Below are 21,189 nucleotides of genomic sequence, written 5' to 3'. Positions count from 1 at the left end.
CTCCGGAGTCGGGTTTTTTGTAAATTCGTCTACGTCCATCTTTGCTGGTTTCCCATCTGGTTACCCGCACAACCAGATCCAAGTCTGGACTTAAAAGCCCGATTCCCTGGCCCTCCAATTTGTTATCAAATCTCGAAACGAAGCCCCAAGTTGTTACGAACCCCGTAACTGGGTATCTTACCAGCAAAGGTAGGAGTATCCGTTGAAGTCTGATGATACTATTTTTAACAGCATTTATTAGTAAAAATACACAAAAATAATATCAGTGCAAATATACAGATAATATACATCATCAATACTAAACTGAAAAGTGCAGGTATAATAATAATCAATAAGAAATAAGCTCTATCGTTGTCTAGGGGATAATGAATTGTCCGATGGAAATATAAAGTTTAGTTCAGTTCATGCAGGCTGCGGTAGTTGTTGATCACTGTGTTGCAATTGTTGGAGAGAGAGAGAGTAACAGCTATTGACTTGCCGACTTTCCTTTTACGATCTTGATCTGTCGTTGTTGTGGCCATTCACGTATGACCCCTCTGTCCTTTAGCTAGACCGTTCCGTGGAGGACTTGTCACCCAGGCAAGGGTGGACACACACACAAGCCCCCACCGGTCTCGTAGTGTCTCTCCTGGTGCGTCTGAGGGGTGTTTCTCCAGACCCTACTTTTATCCCCACTCACGGGGTCTCAGGTGTCAATCAGGTTGGGATGATGCAACACATCAACCAAACCACTCTGGTTGCCCCCTGAGGGGTTTCAATGAATAGAACAGTACTCAATACACAATTCCTTCTCCAAGAGACAGTAGCAATAATCAGTGGCTCCGTTCCGCTTTTGTTAGAAGGAGACATTCCACCTTTGTGTATCCCTGTGTTGTCTCTCTCTCATTACTGACATGAGCTGTTTATCTCTCTCATTTCCTTGGTATCAGACCCGAAATAATAGCGGTTTTGCGATTCTCAAAAAGGAGGGGGGCGACTTTGCACCCTTCTGCCCATCAGAGTTGCTCCTCATTCGTAACAGTTGTAGTTCAGATTTCCGCCATTTGTATTTTTTTTAATGGTTCAATTAGGTAAAGTAGAGTTGGTCTAAATTAGATCTAAATCAGGAGCACTGCTGTAAGTGAGAAAGAATAAAGAGAGGAGGAGGGGGGGGGGAAGACCTGAAAAAGAATGAGAAAATTGATTTCTGGATGGATATCAGTGATTCTAAGGAACATATGGACTTTGCTGAAAATAAAACATGCAACAACATAACTGCAGTACATGATGTTACTTACCTTTCATCATCTCATTTAAGATGGTTTTTAGTTCCATGTAAAGAGTAAGTTTCCTCCGTTGATTTGTACAGTACTAAGTGTTAGTGTAAAATGGGATTGGCATAGTGCTTAATGGTTGGTGTAGACTCAATAGGCAAAAGGGCCTGTTTGAGATGCTGAATGATTATGACTGATGATTGTACTCTTTTCTAGGATGTATGCGAACTGCAGTGGACCTGGCTTCAGCTTACATTCAGACATTGTCATGCCTTACATCACTCATTATGGATCTAAAGAACAGATTGAGCGTTATATTCCTCAGATGGTTTCTGGAAAATGTATTGGTGCCATTGCAATGACAGAACCCAGTGCTGGCAGGTAGGAGATTTGAAATATGCCATCAGCTTTTCTGATATGAAGTACATTGTGTTGTAATTCACTGTGAAAGAAATCATCTTTCTTTCTCATTCATTGGATAGGTTTCTTCCTTGTGATGCTTCATCTCTTTCCCAACTCTCTCGAAGATGCTGACTTTCACCAGGATTATGTTTCCTGCTCACTAATAGAACAGATGATCAATTTTTTAGGTACTACATATTTTAATGCAGCGGTCAGTAAACTGAGATTAAGAGAAAGCATCTTGACTAAAGATACGTACACAACGCTGGAAGAACTCAGCAGGCCAGGCAGCATCCATGAGAAAAGAGTAGCCAACGTTTCGGGCTGAGACCCTTTATCAGGAATGGGGGGGGAGAGAAGAGAGGGCCAAAGCCCAGTAATAGAGATAGGGGAGGGGGGTAGGGCCTAGAGGCGACAGGTGGAAAACCAATCAGAGGAAAGATAAAGGGAGGAGGGGGAGGGGATAAGCATGAAAGAACTGTAGAGATAAAGAAGCAGAAAGTTGAAAGGGGAGAGAGGCAGAGAGGGACCTGGGATTTGGAGTGTTAGAATAGGAGATAGGGGTTGTATGTGTATTCTTTGGAACTCGATCTGCATGACTTCATACTTTACCGCCGTTATCATACTTTGTCACTATTATCCCTTAATCTGGTCTAGTATAGGACCAGAGGGCACAGCCTCAAAAAACAAGGACATCCCTTTGGAACAGATAAGATGGAATTTTTTTTGCCAGAGAGTGGTAAATCTATGGAATTCATTGCCACTGATGGTTGGCCAAGCCATTGGGTACATTTAAAGTGGAGATTGATTGATTCTTGATTAGTTAAGACATCAAATGTTACAGGGAGAAGGCAGGAGAGTGGCATTGAGAAGAATAATAAATCAGCCAGGATGGAATGGCAGAACAGACTCAATGGGTTGAATGGCCTAATTCAACTCCAAAGCCTTATGGTCTTATTAGAAAATCTTGAGTCCTGCTCTTAAGTTGCAGCTTATTACAGGTGTGTGTTCTGAAAATTCTAGTCAAAACAGAGATGAATAGATACCTGGATAGAGGATATGGAGCAGGAAAATTGTGTTACAAATCAGCATACATCTTACTGAATGGGGAGGGGCCTGCATCTCCTCCTATTTGGTTGCTTGGATGGACACTTACTCCTATTCTTGTGAATCAGGAGTGCACATTCAAGCAACCCAACTTTCCATTAGTATGCCTTTAAATTTAAGTGATGTTTCACTGCATGGAGTCCAAATTGGCCATGAAGTACCCCATTTAAGGTTTCTATTTACGGTACTCTGCATTAGTCTTAGGCACATATACAGTTGCAAGAAAACATTTTGTGAACCCTTTGCAGTTACCTAGTTTTCTGCATTAATTACTCAAACAATGTGGTCTGACCTTCATCTAGGTCACAATAATAGACAAATACAATCTGCCTAAACTAATAAACACACAAGCAATTGTACTTTTCATGTCTTTATTGAACATACTGTTTAATCATTCACAGTCCAGGCTGGAAAAAGTATGTGAACCCTTGTATTTAATAACTGGTGGAAACTCCTTTAGCAGCAATAACCTCCACCATACATTTCCTGTGACTGCTGATCAGACTTGCACAATGGCGAGGAGGAATTTTATATTATTCCTTGATACAAAACTGTTTCAGTTCATCAATATTTCTGGGATACCTTGCATGAACAGCTCTCTTCAGGTCATGCCACGCCATCTTAATTGAGTTAAGGTTTGGACTCTAACTTGTGCTTTCCAAAGCATGAATTTTCTTCCTTTTAAACCATTTTATTGTTGATTTACGCTTTGTTTCAAATCATTGTTGCATCATCCAGCTTCTATTAAGCTTCAAGTGACAGACCGCTACCTGACATTCTCCTGTAAAATGTCTTGATACAATTTTGAAATTATTGTTTGAAACAATTGCAAGCTGTCCTGGCCCTGAGGCAGCAAAGCAGCCCCAAACCTTGATGCTCCTTCCACCATGCCTCACAGTTGGGATGAGGTTTTGGTGCTGGTGCGGAGTGTCCTTTTTCTTCTAAACATAGTGTGCATTTTTGTCAAGAAGTTCAACTTTTGTCTCATTTGTCCACAGAACATTGTGGAACATCCAGATGGTCTTGTGCAAACTTGAGACGTGCAGCAGTGTTTTTTTTGGCAAGCAGTGGTTTCCTTCGTTATGTTCTTCTATGAACACCAGTCTCGTTCAGTCTTTTTCTTATAGTGGACACGTGAACAGAGACCTTGGCAAATTTTAAGAGATTTCTGCAGGTCTTTTGCTGTTACCTTTGAGTTCTTTTTCACCTTAGTCAGCATTGTACATTGTGCTGTTGGTATGATCTTTGCAGGATGCTCACTCCTAGGAAGAGTAGCGACAATACTGAAGTTTCTCCATTTGTAGATAATTTCTGTTACTGTGAACTGACGAACAGTCAGGTCTTTAAACTGTTTTTGAACCTAGGCTGTGACTGTTTAAATGGTGTACTAAGAATTGATGAGAAGTACAGTTGTTTTTTGGTGTTACTAGTTTAGTTAGATTATGCTTGCCTATTATTGTGACTTGGGTGAAGATGAAATCACATTTATTGCAAAGGGTTTCCAAACTTATTTTTGCAAATGTGCCTTGCTTCAGACGTTTGCATAGTACTGTAGTAATTTTATGTATTGTACTGCTGCAAAGAAAACAAATTTCATGACGTACAAGTGATGATAAATCTGATGTAGTTCTCTTATTGTGGACTGAGAGTGAGAAAGGGGCAGAAAAGGGAACCATGGATGGGGAAAAAGGGAAGGGACAGGGGAGGAGCAGGAAGCACCAGACAAACATCCTGTAATGGTCAATAAACCAATTGTTTGGAATCAAGTGACCTTGTCAGTGTCTCAGGGTTGGGTGTGTCTGCACCCATGATACCCCCCTCCCGCCCCTGGCACTCCTTTGCCACCTGTCCCATTCCCTCCCATGGCACTCCACCCTCGCCATGCCCAGCATACTTTACTCTCACCAGATTTACCAACTCGCTCTCTGCTCCAAGTTGACAAATACAGCACAGTGCAAAACTGTTAGGCACCCTAGTTATATATACGTGCCTAAGACTTTTGTATAGTACTCTACATACAGCATCTGGAGCCACATGGATTGTATTACAGACATAAGTGTGAGAGTAAAAATCTAAAGTGCTTATATCTGGCTTTTTAACATTTATATTCAGACTCTAGTTAGGTTGCCTTTTTGAATAAATGCATCTGGTTAGTTTGAATTAGTATTTTGTTAACTACTGATGCCTAATAATATTTTTTTCCAATTATATGGTTATGTAGTGTTCAGCCTTATTGAGAGGTTTTCAGTTTCCGTTTGGCTCCAGTGTGACCTTGAGGGTGAGCTCAGTTTGTCGAAAGCAGACAATTCCCTAAAGCGCTGCCTAATTACTTTACATGTAAGCTTGAAGAGAAAAGTACTGGATGTTCATTTGACTGTTGAGGATATAATAGCTGAGAATGTATTTAACGCTCAGTGCTTTTTCCAGCTAGGCGAGGTCCATGATCACAATCAAAATCAGTTTTAATATCACTGGCATATGTCATGAAATTTGTTTTGTGGCAGCAATACATTGCAATACCTTGAATCTATAAATTACAATAAGAAAAAATGAGTAAAATTAAATAAATAGAGCAAAAAGAGAGGAAAAAATAAATGCTAGTGTTCATATGTTCAGTGTCAGTTCAGAAATCCGATGACAGAGAGGAAGAAGCTGTTCTCTGAAATGTGTGTGTGTTTTCAGGTTCCTGTATGACTTCCTTGATAGTAGCAATGAGAAGAAGGCGTGCCCTGGTGATGGGGGTCCTTAATGCAGCCTTTTGAAGGTATTCTTGATGCTAGGGAGGTTAGTGCCCATGGTGAAGCTGGTGAAGTTTACAACTTACTGAATCTTTTTCTGATCCTGTGCAGTGGTCCCTCCATACCGTATGGTAATGCAGCCAGTTAGAATGCTCTCCATGGTACATCTGTAGAAAATTGTGAGTGTCTTTGGTGACATACCAATTCTCTTAAAACTCCTAATGAAATATAGCTGCTGTAGTGCCTTCTTTGTAATTGCATCATTATGTTAGGCCCAGGTTAAATCCTCAGAGATTTGACACCCAGGAACTACTTAACCTTTTCCACTTCTGGTCTCTCGATGAGGACTAGTGCATGTTCCCTGGACTTCTTCCTGAGGCTTGCAAGCAATTCCTTGGTCTTCCTGACAATGAGCACAAGGTTGTTGCTGCAGCACCACTCAACCAGCTGATCTACCTGTCTCCTGTACAGCATCTTGTCACTATCTGAAGTTCTGCCAGCAATAGTTGTGTTGTCATCAAATTTATAAATGATATTTAAATTGTACCTAGCCACACAACTGTAGATGTAGAGAGAGTGGAGCAGTGGGTTAAGCATTCATTCTTGAGATGTGCCAGTACTGTTCCTCAGCAAGGAGGAGATATTACTTCTGATTCGCACAGGCTGTTGTTTCCCAGTGAAGAAGTCAAGGATCCAGTTGCAGAGGGAGGTACAGAGACCTAGGAACTTGTTGATTAGAACTGTGGGTATCATGGTATTGACCACTGAAACGTAGTCAATAAACAGCAGCCTGGCATAGATATTACTATTCTCCAGGTGATCCAAGGCTGAGTGGAGAGCCAGTGAGATTGCATAAGCTGTAGACATATTGTGGTGATAGGCAAATTGCAGCGAGTCCAGGTCCTTAGGCAGGAGTTGTTTCTACCCATGACCAACCTCAAAACACTTCATCACAGTAGATGTGAGTGTCAATGTGATAGTCGTTGAGGCAACTCAGCCTGCTCTTCTTGGGCACTGGTATGATTGTTGCTCATTTGAAGCAGGTTGGAACCTCTGACTGAAGCAGTGACAGACTGAAGATGTCCTTGAACACTCCTACCTGGACTTCTAGTATAGTTCTGGATCATCCATCTTAAATGCCTCAGATCTAGTCCTCAGTGCACTATGTCTCCTGGTTCAACCACAGCTTTTGGTTTTGGTATATCTGGTATGTTCCTAAAGGCACACACTCATCCACACAGGTCCTGGTGAAGTCGGTGACAACTGAGACATACTCATTCAGACTCAAAGATGAATCACTGAATATTGTTCAATGCACGGACTCAAACAGTCCTGTGAGCACTCCTCCGCAGCCATTGACCATACCTTCTTTGTCCTCACCACTGGTGCTGCAGTCTTTAGTTTCTGCCTATAGAAATACAGCCAGGTGATCAGATTTTTCCAAGTGTGGGTGTCAAGTGGCATGGTCAGTGTTCTAGCCACACAGTCATGTGTATACAGAGAGCAGAGCAGTTTGCTAAGCACACACCCCTGAGGTGCGCCAGTGTTGATCGTTAGCGAGGAGGATCTGTTATCACCAACACGTACAAACAAGCTGGATGAACTCAGCAGGTCGGGCAGCATCCGTTGAAATGAGCAGTTAACATTTCAGGCCGAGACCCTGCATCAGGACTGAAGAAAGAGGGGGCAGGGGCCCTATAAAGAAGGTCAGGGGAGGGGGAAGGTGCCAGGTGAAAAACCAATCAGAGGAAAGATCAAGGGGTGGGGGAGGGGAAGCAGGGAGGGGATAGGCACGAAAGGTGAAGAAGGAATGTAAGGGGAAAGCACTCCGGGTAGTAGAAGAAGGCAGAATCGTGAGAGAGGTGATAGGCAGCTAGAAGAGGAGGCAGAGTGAAAGTGGGATGGGGGAAGGGAGAGGGAGGGAATTTCCAGAAGTTGGAGAATTTGATGTTCATACCAAGGTGCTGGAGATGTTCCAGATCATCTGAACAGGACTGAGACAGAACCGTCATGTTTGTGTACCGCGATAAGCTAATCATAAAGCATACATCACATCCTCTACCTTTAAAAGAATGAGCTGTTCTGTCTTTGCAGAGAATGGTGAAGCCATCGGGCTGCAGCATTGCGTCTGAAGTTGCTGGTGTGGGTCATGTTTCCATGAAACAGAGGATATAGCAGTCGCTGATTTCCCTCTGATACAGCAATCCTGCTCTGAGATTTCTAATTTTACTTTCTGAACACTGTACATTTGTCAGCAGGATAGTTGGAAGTGGAAGTTGAAGGCCACTGTGTTTCAATCTTACCTGTAGGCCGGTAAGGTGTCTCTGTTTCCATTTTCTTAAAGGGGATCGGCACTTGTGACCCGAGTCTATCTTCCGAGGCTCATCAATTTTGGGTATTGATTTTTTTTTAACATCTTAAGACAATGCTGCTCTATTTGCTTTATACTTATGACTGTGCAGCTAAGCAGAGCTCCAATGCCATTTTTATTTTGCTGATGACACCACTGTCATTGGCCAAATCAAAGGTGGTGACAAATCAGTATATTGGAGGGAGATTCAAACTCTGGCTGAGTGGTGTCGTAACAACAGTTTCTCACTTATTTTCAACAAGATCAAGGAGCTGATTATTGACCAGGAGGAGAAAACCAAAGGTTCATGACCTAATGCTCATTGAGGCATCATAGGTGGAAAGGGATAACTTTAAATTCCTCAGTGTTATCATTTTAGATGACCTGTCCTGGGCTTAGCACGTAAGTGCAATTACAAAGAAAGAACGGCAGCATCTCTACTTATTTGGAAGTTTGCGAAGATTTAGCATTACATCTAATATTTGACAGGCTTCTAAAGATCTGTGTTGGAGGGCATGTTGAGCGATTGCAATGCAGCCTGGTATGGGAACACCAATGCCCTTGAATGGTAAATTCTACAAAAAGTAGTGAATCATGGGTAAAGACCTCCCCACCATTGAGCACATCTACACGGAGCCCTGTCGCATGAAAGCAGCATCTATTATCAGGGACCCTACCACCCAGTTCATACACTCTTCTTGCTGCTGTCCTCAGGAAGGAGCTCATGATTCCCCACCAGGTTCAGGAACAATTATCATCCCTCAACCAGCAGGCCCATGAACCAATGGAGATAACTTCATTCAACTTCACTTTCCCTATCACTAATCTGTTCCCACAACCTATGAACTCACTTTCGAGAATTCTTTATCACATGGTCTTAATATATATTGCTAATTTGTTAATTTTTTTTCTCTTCTGTATTTGCACTTCATTGTCATGCACATTGGTTGCTTGTCCTGTTGGATGTGCTTTTTCATTGATTCTATTATCTTTCATGGAGTTATTGAGTATACCCGCAAGAAAACGAATCTCATGATTGTATATAGTGACATATATGAATTTGATAATAAACTTACTTTGAACTTTGAAGTACGCATGGCTGTGACTCCGGTTTTCAGTTGTCGTAGTCCTAAGTAGAAATATTTGATGATTTCCATTGGAGTTGCACACAAAAAGTCACCACTTAATGGTGCCATCTTACCATGTCTATTAATTTCATTATTAATTAGAGGCGCTGTAATTTTTGTTTCCTCTCTGCATTGACTGACATTTGCCAAATAATGTGCAACTGAAATAACTTAGATGTTGCTCTTCCCAACCTACTGCTAGCATTAGTTAATGTGACACAGTAGAGGTTTAAACCTTGCGTCTACTTGTCTGAAATGGTTGCATACATCAGTCTGATCACATGTTACTTTGGAGACACAAAGGCCTGCAGATGCTGGAATCTGGGACAAAAGCAAACTAATGGAAGAATTCAGAAGATTAGTAACATCTGTGGATTGAAATGGGCAAACAGTGTTTCAGTCAAGATCCTTTCTTTGGGGAGGGGGGTCTTAACTCAACCAGCTGACTGTCCATTTCTCTCCACAGATGTTGCCTGCCCCACTGACTTCCTCCAACAACACGTTACTTTAGGTTTGTATTAATGTCTATATTGAGCTCTCAAAATTGATGCCTACCTTGGTGGTAAGGTAACACCATAAAACAAAGGAGCGTAATTAAGCCATTCCGCTCATCAGTTTTCTCTGTCATTCAGTCATGGATGATTTATTTTGTCCTCTCTAGCTTTGTCTCATAACATTTGATGCCCTTACTGCTCACAGTGCTCCAAATGTGGTCTGATCAATGCCTTTATAAAGCCTCAGCATTCCATCCTTGTTTTTGCATTTGCCCTCCTTGCTATCAACTGAACCTGCAAATTAACCTTTAGAGAATCATGCACTAGGACTCCCAATTCACTTTGACCTCCAATTTCTGAATTCTCTTCTCATTTTGAAAATAGTCTATTAAGTTTATTTCTTCTATGAACATGCATGGCCGTATACAGAAATGTACATCCCTATATTGCATTTAATCTACCACTTTGTCTACTATCCTACTATGTCTAAGTTCTTCTACAGACTCCCTGTCCCCTCAACACTACCTGCCTCTCCATTTAGCTTTGTATCATCTGACTGATTCATGCAGAATACCACTGGCAGCCAACTAGAGAAGGCCTCCTCTATCCCTACTCTCTGCCCTCTGCCAGTCAACGATGCTAATCTTCCCTGTAATGCCATGGGTTGTTCTCTTGTTTAGCATCCCTGTGGATGGCACCTTCTGAAAATCCAAATAAACAACATTCACTGACTCTCTTTGTCTATCCTGCCTGTTATTTCCTCAAAGAATTCTAACAGATTTGTCGGGCAAGATTTCCCCTTAAGGAAACCATGTTGCCTTTTGTCTTTTGTCAGATTCCAATTCCTCCCATTCACTATTTAGCTGCTAAATAATAGTGATATTCATGACTGGATGCAGAAGAACAGCCGAGATTTGACTTGCTATGTTCACCAAGATTTAATTTGCAAGATAGGAAAGGGGCTTGCAAATAAAATGTAGTATTAAGTGAATCTTCACAGTGGCTTCCTTATAGCCAGAGAGAAATATGAGCTAACTCTGCCTTATCTACCTGAAGCACCAAACAAGCTGACCATGTTCTTAACTCTGCTATCAGCTGTCAGCTGATAGATTCAAGCATCTTAGAAATAAGAGACAGGGCTTCCCACCCCATGCTTGCTTAACTTTAAATTTTGACTCTTTAGTGATTTACAAGGAGTACGAACAAATGCCAAGAAGGATGGTGGTGACTGGATTCTCAATGGCAGCAAAGTAAGGAATAATTCGCAATAAAATTCCTTTAGGTAATGTGCCTCCTCCTTGATAATGATCAAGTGCTACAGTATGCACATTTTGCTCTTCAGATGCCAGTGGAAAGTAATGCCACATAAAGACCAGTGTTTATTTGACACTTCAATTTGCTGTTATTTCTGGTCAGTCAGACAACTTAAGTTATTATTTTTAGAATCATTTGTCTACATTAAACTCCAACTTCCAATTTATTTGTCTGCTTAAAAATAGCTCTTACAGCTTTACTATGAACACAAGGCATTCTGAAGATGCTGGAAATTCATAGTAACAGACACAAAATACTAGAGGAACTCAGCAGGTCAGGCAGCATCTGTGAAGAGGAATAAAGAGTTGATGTTTCGGGCCAAGATCCTTCATCAAGACTTCCCATTTCTCATCACAAATCCTATTTGACTGGGATGCATGTTTTTACATACTCTCAAGAGTTTATGGATGTCTCAACACTACCATTTTGTTTCTTTTCAATAATTTCATTGACTGAGACTGGGCACAGAAAGCAGTGGCAAATGTTGAGTTAGACTGATTATTTGTTGATTAACCACGTTATATAAAAAGGATAGGACAAGTGTTCTGCTGACCTTCATTCCACAGATTTGCTGTGTAAAGTACCCAGGCTCTGGATTCAACTGCAGTCCGCTGCTCCCAGGTCTGGTGTATAGCTGAGCCTCTGCCTGTATCAGACATTATTTGTTGCCTCCACCCTTTGACTAGAGTGCCTTAGCTTGCACTTTGAAAAATGATCACCTTTGTTCAGCCGTCTCTGGCAGAACAAGGTCAAGTGAGCAGTACTGAAATAATTGCCAGGCTTTCCATTTTAATGATGTTGCTTGAGAGATAAATGTTGGCTTAGACGCTAAGATAACATTGAGGTTCCTTGTCAGAATAATAGACCTACCTGATCCACCAAAGAAAAAGAAAAGATAACGTACACTGTTACATGCAAAAGACAACATTACCGAGTGTGCAGTGGAGCACTTCATCAGTTCCAAGCTAGATTGTCTCTCAATGGTAAGTGCAAAACCACAAAATGGAGGACCTCAGCAGATCAGGCAGCATCTACAGAAAGGAATAAAGAGTCAATGTTTTGAGCTGAGACCCTTCATCTGGTCTGTAATGTCTTTGTTCTTTTCTATAGATGCTGCCTGACCTGCTGAGTTCCTCCAGCATTTTGTATTTGCTGCTCTGGATTTTCAGCATCTGCAGAATCTCTTGTTAATGGCTTGTCGCTGTTTCTTTTGTACGGTATCCAATGATAGCCGAAATTGAATTTTCAAACTAAGATAAATGAAATTTGGGTTCACATGAGCTAAAGGGAATAATTCTGATTTATTTTCACATTTATCTTGGCTAAAAGGCAAACATTTTGGCAAATAGTTTGAGGGGTTGGTTGAAGGGGTGGTAAGTTATTGAAAGGACAAAGTGGTAACGGGGGGGAGGAAGGGAAATTTGGTTTTTGCTGGGTTGCGGGTGGCAATACACAGTCTCTTTCAGATTCCTTTCTGCTGTTATTCCAAAGGTGGACTGCATCAATTTTAACTGATTAAACTGGTGCCTGAACAACACCAGAGGTGAAGGAATAAAAGTAGGAAACACAATAAACAGCAGTGGCTGCCTGGCGACTGGGAAGGTCAGGGCAGTGGGGGTGGGGGTGAGAAATAAAACAATAATTTTAGAGGTCGCACAGTAGTGTAGCGGTTGTACAAGACATTGGTGAGATCGCATGTGGAATATTGTGTCTAGTTTTGGTTATTTTGCTGTAGGAAAAATTACATTAAGCTGTGAAAAGTGCAGTATGAGGAGCAACACACACAAAATGCTGGAGGAACTCAGTAGGCCAGGTAGCATCTATGGAAACGAGTAAACAGTCAGAGTTTACTGACTGTGGCCACACTCAGGTTGGAGGAGAAACAACTGGTATTCCATCTGGGTAGCCTTCAATCTGTTGCATGAATGAACATTGATCTCTCGAACTGCCAGTAATTGCCGTCCCTCCACTATTCCCCATTCACATTTCCCTCTCTCACCCTGTCTCTTTACCTGCCCATCACCTCCCTCTGGTGCTCCTCCCCCTTCCCTTTCTTTTGTGGTCTTCTGTCCTCTCCTGTCCCAGATTTTTTCTTCTCCATCCTTTTATCTCTCACCAATCAACTTCTCAGCTCTTTACTTCACAAATCACCCCCCCCACCTATCACCTACCGCCTTGTATGTCTTGCTGTCCTCTCCCCAACCTTTTACTCTGACATCTTTTTTTCCAGTCCTGATGAAGGGTCTGAGCCCAAAAAGTTGACTGTTTACTCTTTTCCGTAGATGCTGCCTGGCCTGCTAAGTTCCTCCAGCATTTTGTGTGTTGCTTTGGTTTTCCAGCATCTACAGATTTTCTTGTGTTTGAGATTTTTGAGGATATTACCAGCACTATGGGACTGACTATAGAGGGAGGCCGAGCAGATTGGGACTATTTTCATTGGAGATCAGGAAAACGAGGAGTGATCTTATGGAAGTGTATAAAACTATGAGGGAAGTAGATGATGTGAATGCACTGGGTATTCAGGGTTGTGGAATCAAGAACCAGAAGGCATAAGTTTAAGGTGAGAGGGAAGAAATTTATTAGGAACCTTAGGAGTAAATTTTTCTCATAAGGAGTGGTCACCGTATGGAATGAACTGTCAGAGAAAGTGGTAGAAGCAGGTACAATAACGACATGTAAAAGGTAGTTGGACAGATACATGGATCAGTGGGATATAAGCCAAATGCAGGCAAATAGAACTTAACTAGAAATCTTAAGCAGGATGGATCAGTTGGACTGAAGGGCCTATTTCTCTGTTATATGACTGTGATTATTGGTACAAAAATAAGTGATGTTTTCACTGGCAAAGATCATTAAGCAAAGGAAGTTATGCTTTCATAAATGGCCAAATAAACAGAGGAGACTGCAAATGTATTTTGTACACAATATATTGAATTCAGGCACGCTGCCTGAAGGACTGGTGGAAGCAAATTCAATCTTAAATCATTGAAAAAGAATGAGATGTGGAAAGGAGAGGTTTATAAGCAGGGACTAATTAGAGATGGTTTCTCAAAAGTACAGACACAATGAAGAATAAATATGGTTCTAAAGCTATCTCCCTTTACCAGTAATTTCTCTGTCGTAGGTTTTTATAACAAATGGCTGGATGTGTGATGTGGTCATTGTTGTAGCTGTAACAGATCCTCAAGCCCGCTCTAAAGCCCATGGGATAAGCTTATTTCTTGTGGATAATGGCATGAAGGGATTCATCAAAGGAAATAAGCTGGAGAAGATTGGCTTGAAAGCACAGGTTAGTTTGTCTTTATTTGCACTTCTGAATGAAATTTTTAAATAATTGTTTTCCATAACTTTGTTAGACTTCAAGTTTGAATTATGTATCAGAGAGGTTGCATGGTACCTAAAAGACATGATCAACACAGTAGAAGACCATTTTGGAATGGAGGAATTTCATGTAGTCTCACCCAGTATTGTATCAAATTAAATCTTAATAGCACATCTGGCTTGGCTCCTGTAGCTAGTTAATTTAATGGGTTTTTATTATAATAATGTTGGAGTAAGTCAATTTAGAACATAGAGCATAATAGAGTACAGTACAGGATCAAGGCCCTTTGGCCCAGGTTGTTTTTGCTGAACATAATGCCAAATTAAATGGAAACGCTTCAGCCTGCATGAAATTCATATCCGTCCATTCCCTGCATCTCTTAACAACCTCTACTAGTGTATCTGCCAGTAGTACTAGCCCTGGCAGCTAGCTTCAGACGTTTACCATTCCTTGTATAGAAATTGAATTTGCCCTGCACATCTCCTTTGATCCTTCTCCTTCTCATTTTAAATATGTGTCCTCTAATACTTGACATTTCTAACCTGGGGAAAAGATTCTCACTATTTATCCTATCCGTGTCTCTCATAATATTGTAAACTTCTATCAGGTTTCCCCTCATCTTTCAATGCTCCAGAGAAAATAACTTAAGCTTGACCAACCTCTCCTTTTAGCCCATACCCTCAAATTAAGGCAACATCTTGGTAAACCTCTCATGCATTTTTTCCAAAGCTTCTACATAAGGCGACCAGAAATATACTCAATACTTCAAGTGTGGCTGAACTGAAGTTTTAAACAGCTGCAAATGAAGAGTACCTTACTCTATACTTCAATTTCTTCCATCTAATTTTAATTTATGTTGATGCTGTCATGGCATAGAGTATTACAGCACAGGAGCAAGCCGTTGGCCTAACTGATCCACATCGACCAAGACTTCCTTATGAGATAGTCCCATTTGTCTGTGTATGGCGTATATACCTCTGAACCTTTCCTGTCAATATACATCCGAGTGCCTTTTAAATGTTAATGTACCTGCCTCAACCATTTCTCTGGTAGCTCATTCCATATACTGACCACTCTACGTTAATTATATCCAGTGTGGTGGCCAAAACAGTGCACAATATTCCTAGTGTGGCCTAACCAATGTTCTGTACAACTGTAATGTAATGTCCCAACTCGTATACTCAGTGCCCCAACTGAGGAAGACAAGCATGGCATACTCCCTCCTCACTCTGTATCTACTAGTGTTCTTATTCAACAACACTTTCTGGAGACCTGTGAATTATGGTTCAAATTTAAGTCATCTGACTGTACGTACAACCAAACTAAACAATGTTCCTCCGGGCCCCAGTGCACCCTCAAAAATATATCACACATAGCACATCAATTATCAATTTAAAATATTACCATAGGTAAGTAAATAAAATAATTCAAAATACATGTAGTGCACAACACGGGTAAACAGTGTAATAAATATTCCTGCCCTTGTTTAAGTTCCAAACTGCACCACCTCTCAATTGTTCGAGGTAAATTCTGTTCTCTCTTTCCTTGCCAACTTGCCCACCATTAGTTAATTGGTTTAGTTCATTGTTATTTACATCAGAGTGCGAGTAAATTCCTTGCTCAGTGAAGCTGATCAAAATCTTGTTATAAGCTTCGAAAGCTGTCTGCACACTTGGCACTTAAATTCTCATCAAAATTATTAATAAATACCAGAAACCACAGGGGAGCTAGCACCAAACTCTGCATCATACAGGTTTTTGGCCTCTGCTCTGGAAACACAACCCTTCACAAATCAACAGCCTCCTACCGTCAAACCTGTTTTGTATTCAATCTACTTACTCGCCCTGGATCTGAGAATTCAAATCCATTATCAAAAACTTTGCTGGAGTCCATGTAGACTCTACAAGGATGTTCCTTCAGAACAGAGATGAAAGGAATTTCTTTAGCCACAGGGTGGTGAGTCTGTGGAATTCATTACCACAGCTGGCTGTGGAGGCCAAATTAAAGCAGAGATTGATAGATTTGTGATTAGTCAGGGCACTAAAGGTTACAGGAAGAAGGCAGGAGAATGGGATTAAATGTTAATCTATGTTTGGAGCCAAAGGAGATGGGGGAGATCCTAAATGGATTTTTTGCATCTGTATTTACTTGGGAGATGTATTCAGAGTCTTTGCGATTGAGGCAAAGCAGCAGCAAGGTCATGGACCCAAAACAGATGACGGAGGAGGAGGTGTTTGCTGTGTTGAGGCAAATTAGGATGGATAAATCCCCAAGGCCTGACAAGGTGTTGCCTCAGAATGCCTTGTGGGAGTCAAGTATAGAAATTGCAGGGACCCTAGCAGAAATATTTAAAATGTTCTTAGTGACAAGTGAGGTACCAGAGGATTGGAGGAGGGCGAAGGTTGTTCTGCTCTAAAAATAAACAGGAAATTATAGGCTGGTGAGCATGACATCAGTAGTGGAAAAGTTATTGGAAGGTATTCTAGGGATCCAATATATGAGTATTTGGATAAACATGGACCGATTAAAGATAGTCAGCATGGCTTTTGTGTGTAGTATGTCATGTCTAACCAGTCTTAGAGAGTTTTTCTAATAAGTTACTGGTAAAGTTGATGAAGGCACTGCAGAGGATGTTGTCTACATGGACTTTAGCAAGGGATTTGACAAGGTCACATGTGGGGGGCTGGCCAAGAAGGTTCATTTGCTTGGCATTCAAGATAAGGTATAAATTGGATTAGACATTGGTTTTATAGGAAAAGCCAGCGAGTTGCAGTAGATGACTGACTGTAGGCCTGTGACTCTTGGAGTGCTGCACGAGTATTGGTTCTGTTGTTGTTTGTTATCTATATCGATGGTCTGGATCATAATATGGTTAGCTAGATCAGCAAATTTGTAGAAGATGCCAAGATTGGGGGGGTTTAGTGGACAGGAAGGAAGACTTTCAGAGCTTGCAACAGGATCTGGACCAGCTGGAAATAATAGGCTGAAAAATGGCAGATGGAATTTAATGCAAACAGGTGTGAGGTGTTACACTTTGGTAGGGCCAACCAGGGTTTGGTTTAGCCCACTGAATGTTTTGGCACTGAGGAGTGCATAAGAAGAAAGGGATATGGATATACAGGTCCATAATTCGTTGAAAGTGCCAGTATAGGTAAATAGGGTAGTAAAGAAAACTTTTGGCACATTATCCTTTGTAAATCAAAATATTGAGTACAGGGAATGGGATGTTATGTTGACAAATTTTAAGACATTTGTGAGGCCTAATTTGGAGTAGTGTCTTGATGAAGGGTCTCAGCCTGAAATGTCGACAGTGTTTCTCCTTATAGATGCTGCCTGGCCTGCTGTGTTCCACCAGCATTTTGTGTGTGTTGTTTGAATTTTCAGCATCTGCAGATTTCCTCGTGTCTGCAGTTTTAGTCACTGATCTACAGCAAAGATATAAATAATGTTGAAAGAGTATGGAGGAAATTTACAAGGATGTTGCCATGTCTGGAAGACCTGAATTATAAGGAAAGATTGAATAGGTTAGAGCTTTATTGCTTGGAGCATTGAAGATTGAGGGAAGATTTAATAGGGTTATACAAAATTATGAGCAGTATAGATAGGGTAAATGCAAGCAGGCTTTTTTCATCAAGGTTGAGTGGGACTACAACTAGAGGTCATGGATTAAGGCTGAAAGATGAAAAGTTTAAGGAGAACTGTACTGTACTGCCAGTGGCAGTTTAAATTGTATGGCATGTACTGTACTGTTTGGCATGGACTAGATGGGCTGAAAGGCACATTTCTGTGCTGTCCTTCTCTATGACTGAGAGAGAGAATAAATCAGCCATGGCCAAATGGCCTCATTCTTCTCCTATGTTAATAGTCTTAGACAATATCTACACCCTGGCCTCACCAATCTTGATTATTTCTTCAAAAAACTCAATTTCATTTGTAAGACACGATTTCCCACACACAAGTGCATGCTGTCTATCCCTAATCAGTCCTTGCCATTCCAAATAAAAATAAATCTATCTTCTCAAAATCTCTTCCGATAACTTTCCCTGCACTGATGTAAGGCTCACTGGCCTGTCGCTCTCTGACTTACCCCTGCAGCCCTTCTTAAATACAGGAACATCGGTATCTATCCTATAGTCTTATAGTACCTCACCTGTGGCTCACAAAGGTACAAAAATCTTTGCAAAGGCCCCAGTTTCCTCTCTCTTCCCATATCATCCCAGGACACACTTTGTTAGGCTCCAGGGACTTATCCACACCCATGCTGATTGTTGTACCCTCCCTTCTACCATCCCCACCCCTGTACAATATAACCCTCTTAAAACACACTTTTAACTTCCTTATTTATGTTACAAGTTCTGTTTTGTGGCCTATAAATAATCCCTCTGAATGAGTTCTACCCTGTGCTGTTCATAATCTCTGCCCAAAATGATTCTATTTCTACATCATGAACTGCTGAGACAAGTTAATTTCTCACCACTCTGCCGATCTCGTCCCTGATTAACTGTACTACATCTTCTTTCCATTTTTAACTGTTCTTTTAAGTGAATGTCATCTCCCTGTTTTGGTCACCCGGCTGCTATATTTCCATTGTATTTCTGTGTTTCCTAAGAAGCAGAGTCTCAAAAAATAAATGGCCTCCCATGCGGAGGAGTTTATTGTTAGATCATTAAACCTTTGGCTTAGACGATTTCGTACAGCTATGGACGCAATTATTGAGTATATTCAAGTGCCTAATCCTTTTATCTAGATTCCAGCTAAATCAAGTCTCTGATGCTGGGGATCTGATTTACATCTCTTCTACACATTGCCTCCAGAAGCTGTAAAATCTCCTTTATGCGGGTATCTAAAGGCATGATATTGAAATCCATTTGGTATACTGTTATTTCTAAGCATGGTGGTTTCTAATTTTAGATTTATTGATTTAAGATAATTCACCTTTCTTTAGTTTTATAGAAAATATTTGATCATGGTTATGTATTACACTGCTGGTTGAGTGTTTGTGGGGCATTTTCTCCTTATAAAAAAAAACTTTTCTGTTGCAGTTTCAACAGTTATTTAGTCTGTTCCTTGTGTCATTTGAACATAAGCACTGAGCTTTACTGATGTTCTTTGAGCTAATGGAAAAGATACAGAAGCTGTAAGTGTTGCTGCCTTGATTGACATGAAAATGCCCTTGTTGTTTTTCAATGGGAAGGATACAGCTGAGCTCTTCTTCGAGGATGTCCGCTTGCCAGCTGATGCTCTACTAGGAGAGGTTAATAAAGGATTCTACTATTTAATGACTGAGCTTCCACAGGTAACAGCTGCACATTTATGTATTGCTGTGTTTGTGATTTGACAGTTTATATCCTTTTTATATTCCAAGATCCCTTTTAACTTCTTATCACTTTTGTGTGCTAGAAAAGAAAATCCAATCATAGAAAAGCTCACAGCATATCTAGCCCCAGATATTGACACAAAATGCTGCAGACTGAGATCCACTGGTTCTGTGTGAAACATTACATTGTGAGGAAAAATTACTGGAACTACTCAGCAGGTCAGGCAATGATAGGTCATTGACCTGACATCTCTTTCTCCCTGCTGAATGCATATAGCATTTTCTATTACAGTTTTCAGAATCTGCAGTATTTTGCAACTGAACCTGGCTTCTGCAGTGAGCACAGAACAGCACAGGAGCAAACCCTTCGGCCCACAGTGTTGTGCCAGACTAATTAAGATAATGATGTCTCATTACACTAATGCCTCCTGGTGACAATCATTCCATTATCTGCGCATTCATCTGCCCATCTAAGAGCTTCTTAAATGCCTCTATCGTATTTGCCTCCACCAATAGCCCAGACACTACATTCTATGCAGCCACCACTCTGTGTAAATAAATATCTTGCCCACGCACTTTTGAATTTTCCCCCTTCTACCTCAAATGCATGCCCTTGAGAATTAAATATTTTGAACTTAGGACAAAGATACTAACTGTCTACCTATGCCTCTCATAAATGTTATAAACTTCAGAGGCCTATGCTCAGTCTCTGCATCTCCAGAGAAAACAACCCAAGTTTATCCAAGCTTATGCCCTCTAATCCCGGCAGTACCATGGTAAATCTCTTCTGCAACCTTTCCAAAACTTCAATGTCCTATAATGGAGCAACTGAAATTGAATGTGGCCTAAGTAGAGTTGCCTAAAGTTGCAATATTAAGTTCTCGACCCTTGAATTCAAAACCTCGACTAATAAAGTGAAGCTTACCATACACCTTCTTTCCCACCATATTGTGCAATGCCTTTAAGGGAGCTATGGACTTGGACCCCAATATCCCTCTGTACATCAGTGTTGTTAAGAGTCCTGCCATTAACTGTGTACCTTCCCTTTATATTTGATTTTTAAAGTGCAGCACCTTACACTTGCCTGAATTAAACTCCATCTGCCATTTTACTGGCCATATCTCCAACTGATCAGTATACCACAGTTTCCTCAGAAAGGACCTGGACCCATTGTAATTTTCCTATTGCCACAAAAGGTCAGCAGCGGACGCAATCTCAATGGTTCTCCACATGGCTTTAGATCACCGAGACAACACAAAAGCCTATGTCAGGATACTGTTCATTGACTATAGCTCAGCATTTAATACCATCATTTCCACAATCCTGATTGAGAAGTTGCAGAACCTGGGCCTCCATATATCCCTCTGCAATTGGATCCTCGACTTCTTAACCGGAAGATCGCAGTCTGTGCTGATTGGTGGTAACATATCCTCCTCACTGACTATCAACACTGGCGCACCTCAGGGGTGTGTGCTTAGCCCACTGCTCTACCCTCTGTATACACATGACTGTGTGGCTAGGCACAGCTCAAATACCATCTACAAATTTGCTGACAATACAACCGTTGTTGGTAGAATCTCAGGTGGTGATGAGAAGACGTACAGTAGTGAGATACACCAACTAGTGGAATGGTGCTGCAGCAACAACCTGGCACTCCATGTCAGTAAGACAAAGGAGTTGATTGTGGACTTCAGGAAGGGTAAGACGAAGGAGCACATACCAATCCTCATAGAGGAATCAGAAGCGGAGAGAGTGAGCAGCTTCA

The 21,189-nt window shown here is 41.1% G+C and overlaps 1 protein-coding gene across 1 annotated transcript in view; it reads left to right on the top strand.

Moving 5' to 3' along the window:
- acadl (acyl-CoA dehydrogenase long chain) overlaps positions 1 to 21,189 on the top strand; it is a 107,234-nt gene that overhangs the window by 43,340 nt on the left and 42,705 nt on the right. The window contains exons 4-7 of the mRNA XM_059967432.1: positions 1,470 to 1,634; positions 10,655 to 10,721; positions 13,910 to 14,074; positions 19,302 to 19,403. Coding sequence (XP_059823415.1) covers positions 1,470 to 1,634; positions 10,655 to 10,721; positions 13,910 to 14,074; positions 19,302 to 19,403 — 499 coding nt within the window. The remainder of the gene's footprint in view (positions 1 to 1,469; positions 1,635 to 10,654; positions 10,722 to 13,909; positions 14,075 to 19,301; positions 19,404 to 21,189) is intronic.

This window comes from Hypanus sabinus, chromosome 4 (assembly GCF_030144855.1).
Source record: "Hypanus sabinus isolate sHypSab1 chromosome 4, sHypSab1.hap1, whole genome shotgun sequence".
NCBI lineage: Eukaryota > Metazoa > Chordata > Chondrichthyes > Myliobatiformes > Dasyatidae > Hypanus > Hypanus sabinus.
The sequence above is the reverse complement of the archived record's forward strand: the minus strand, read 5'-3'. Positions and strand labels throughout refer to the sequence as shown.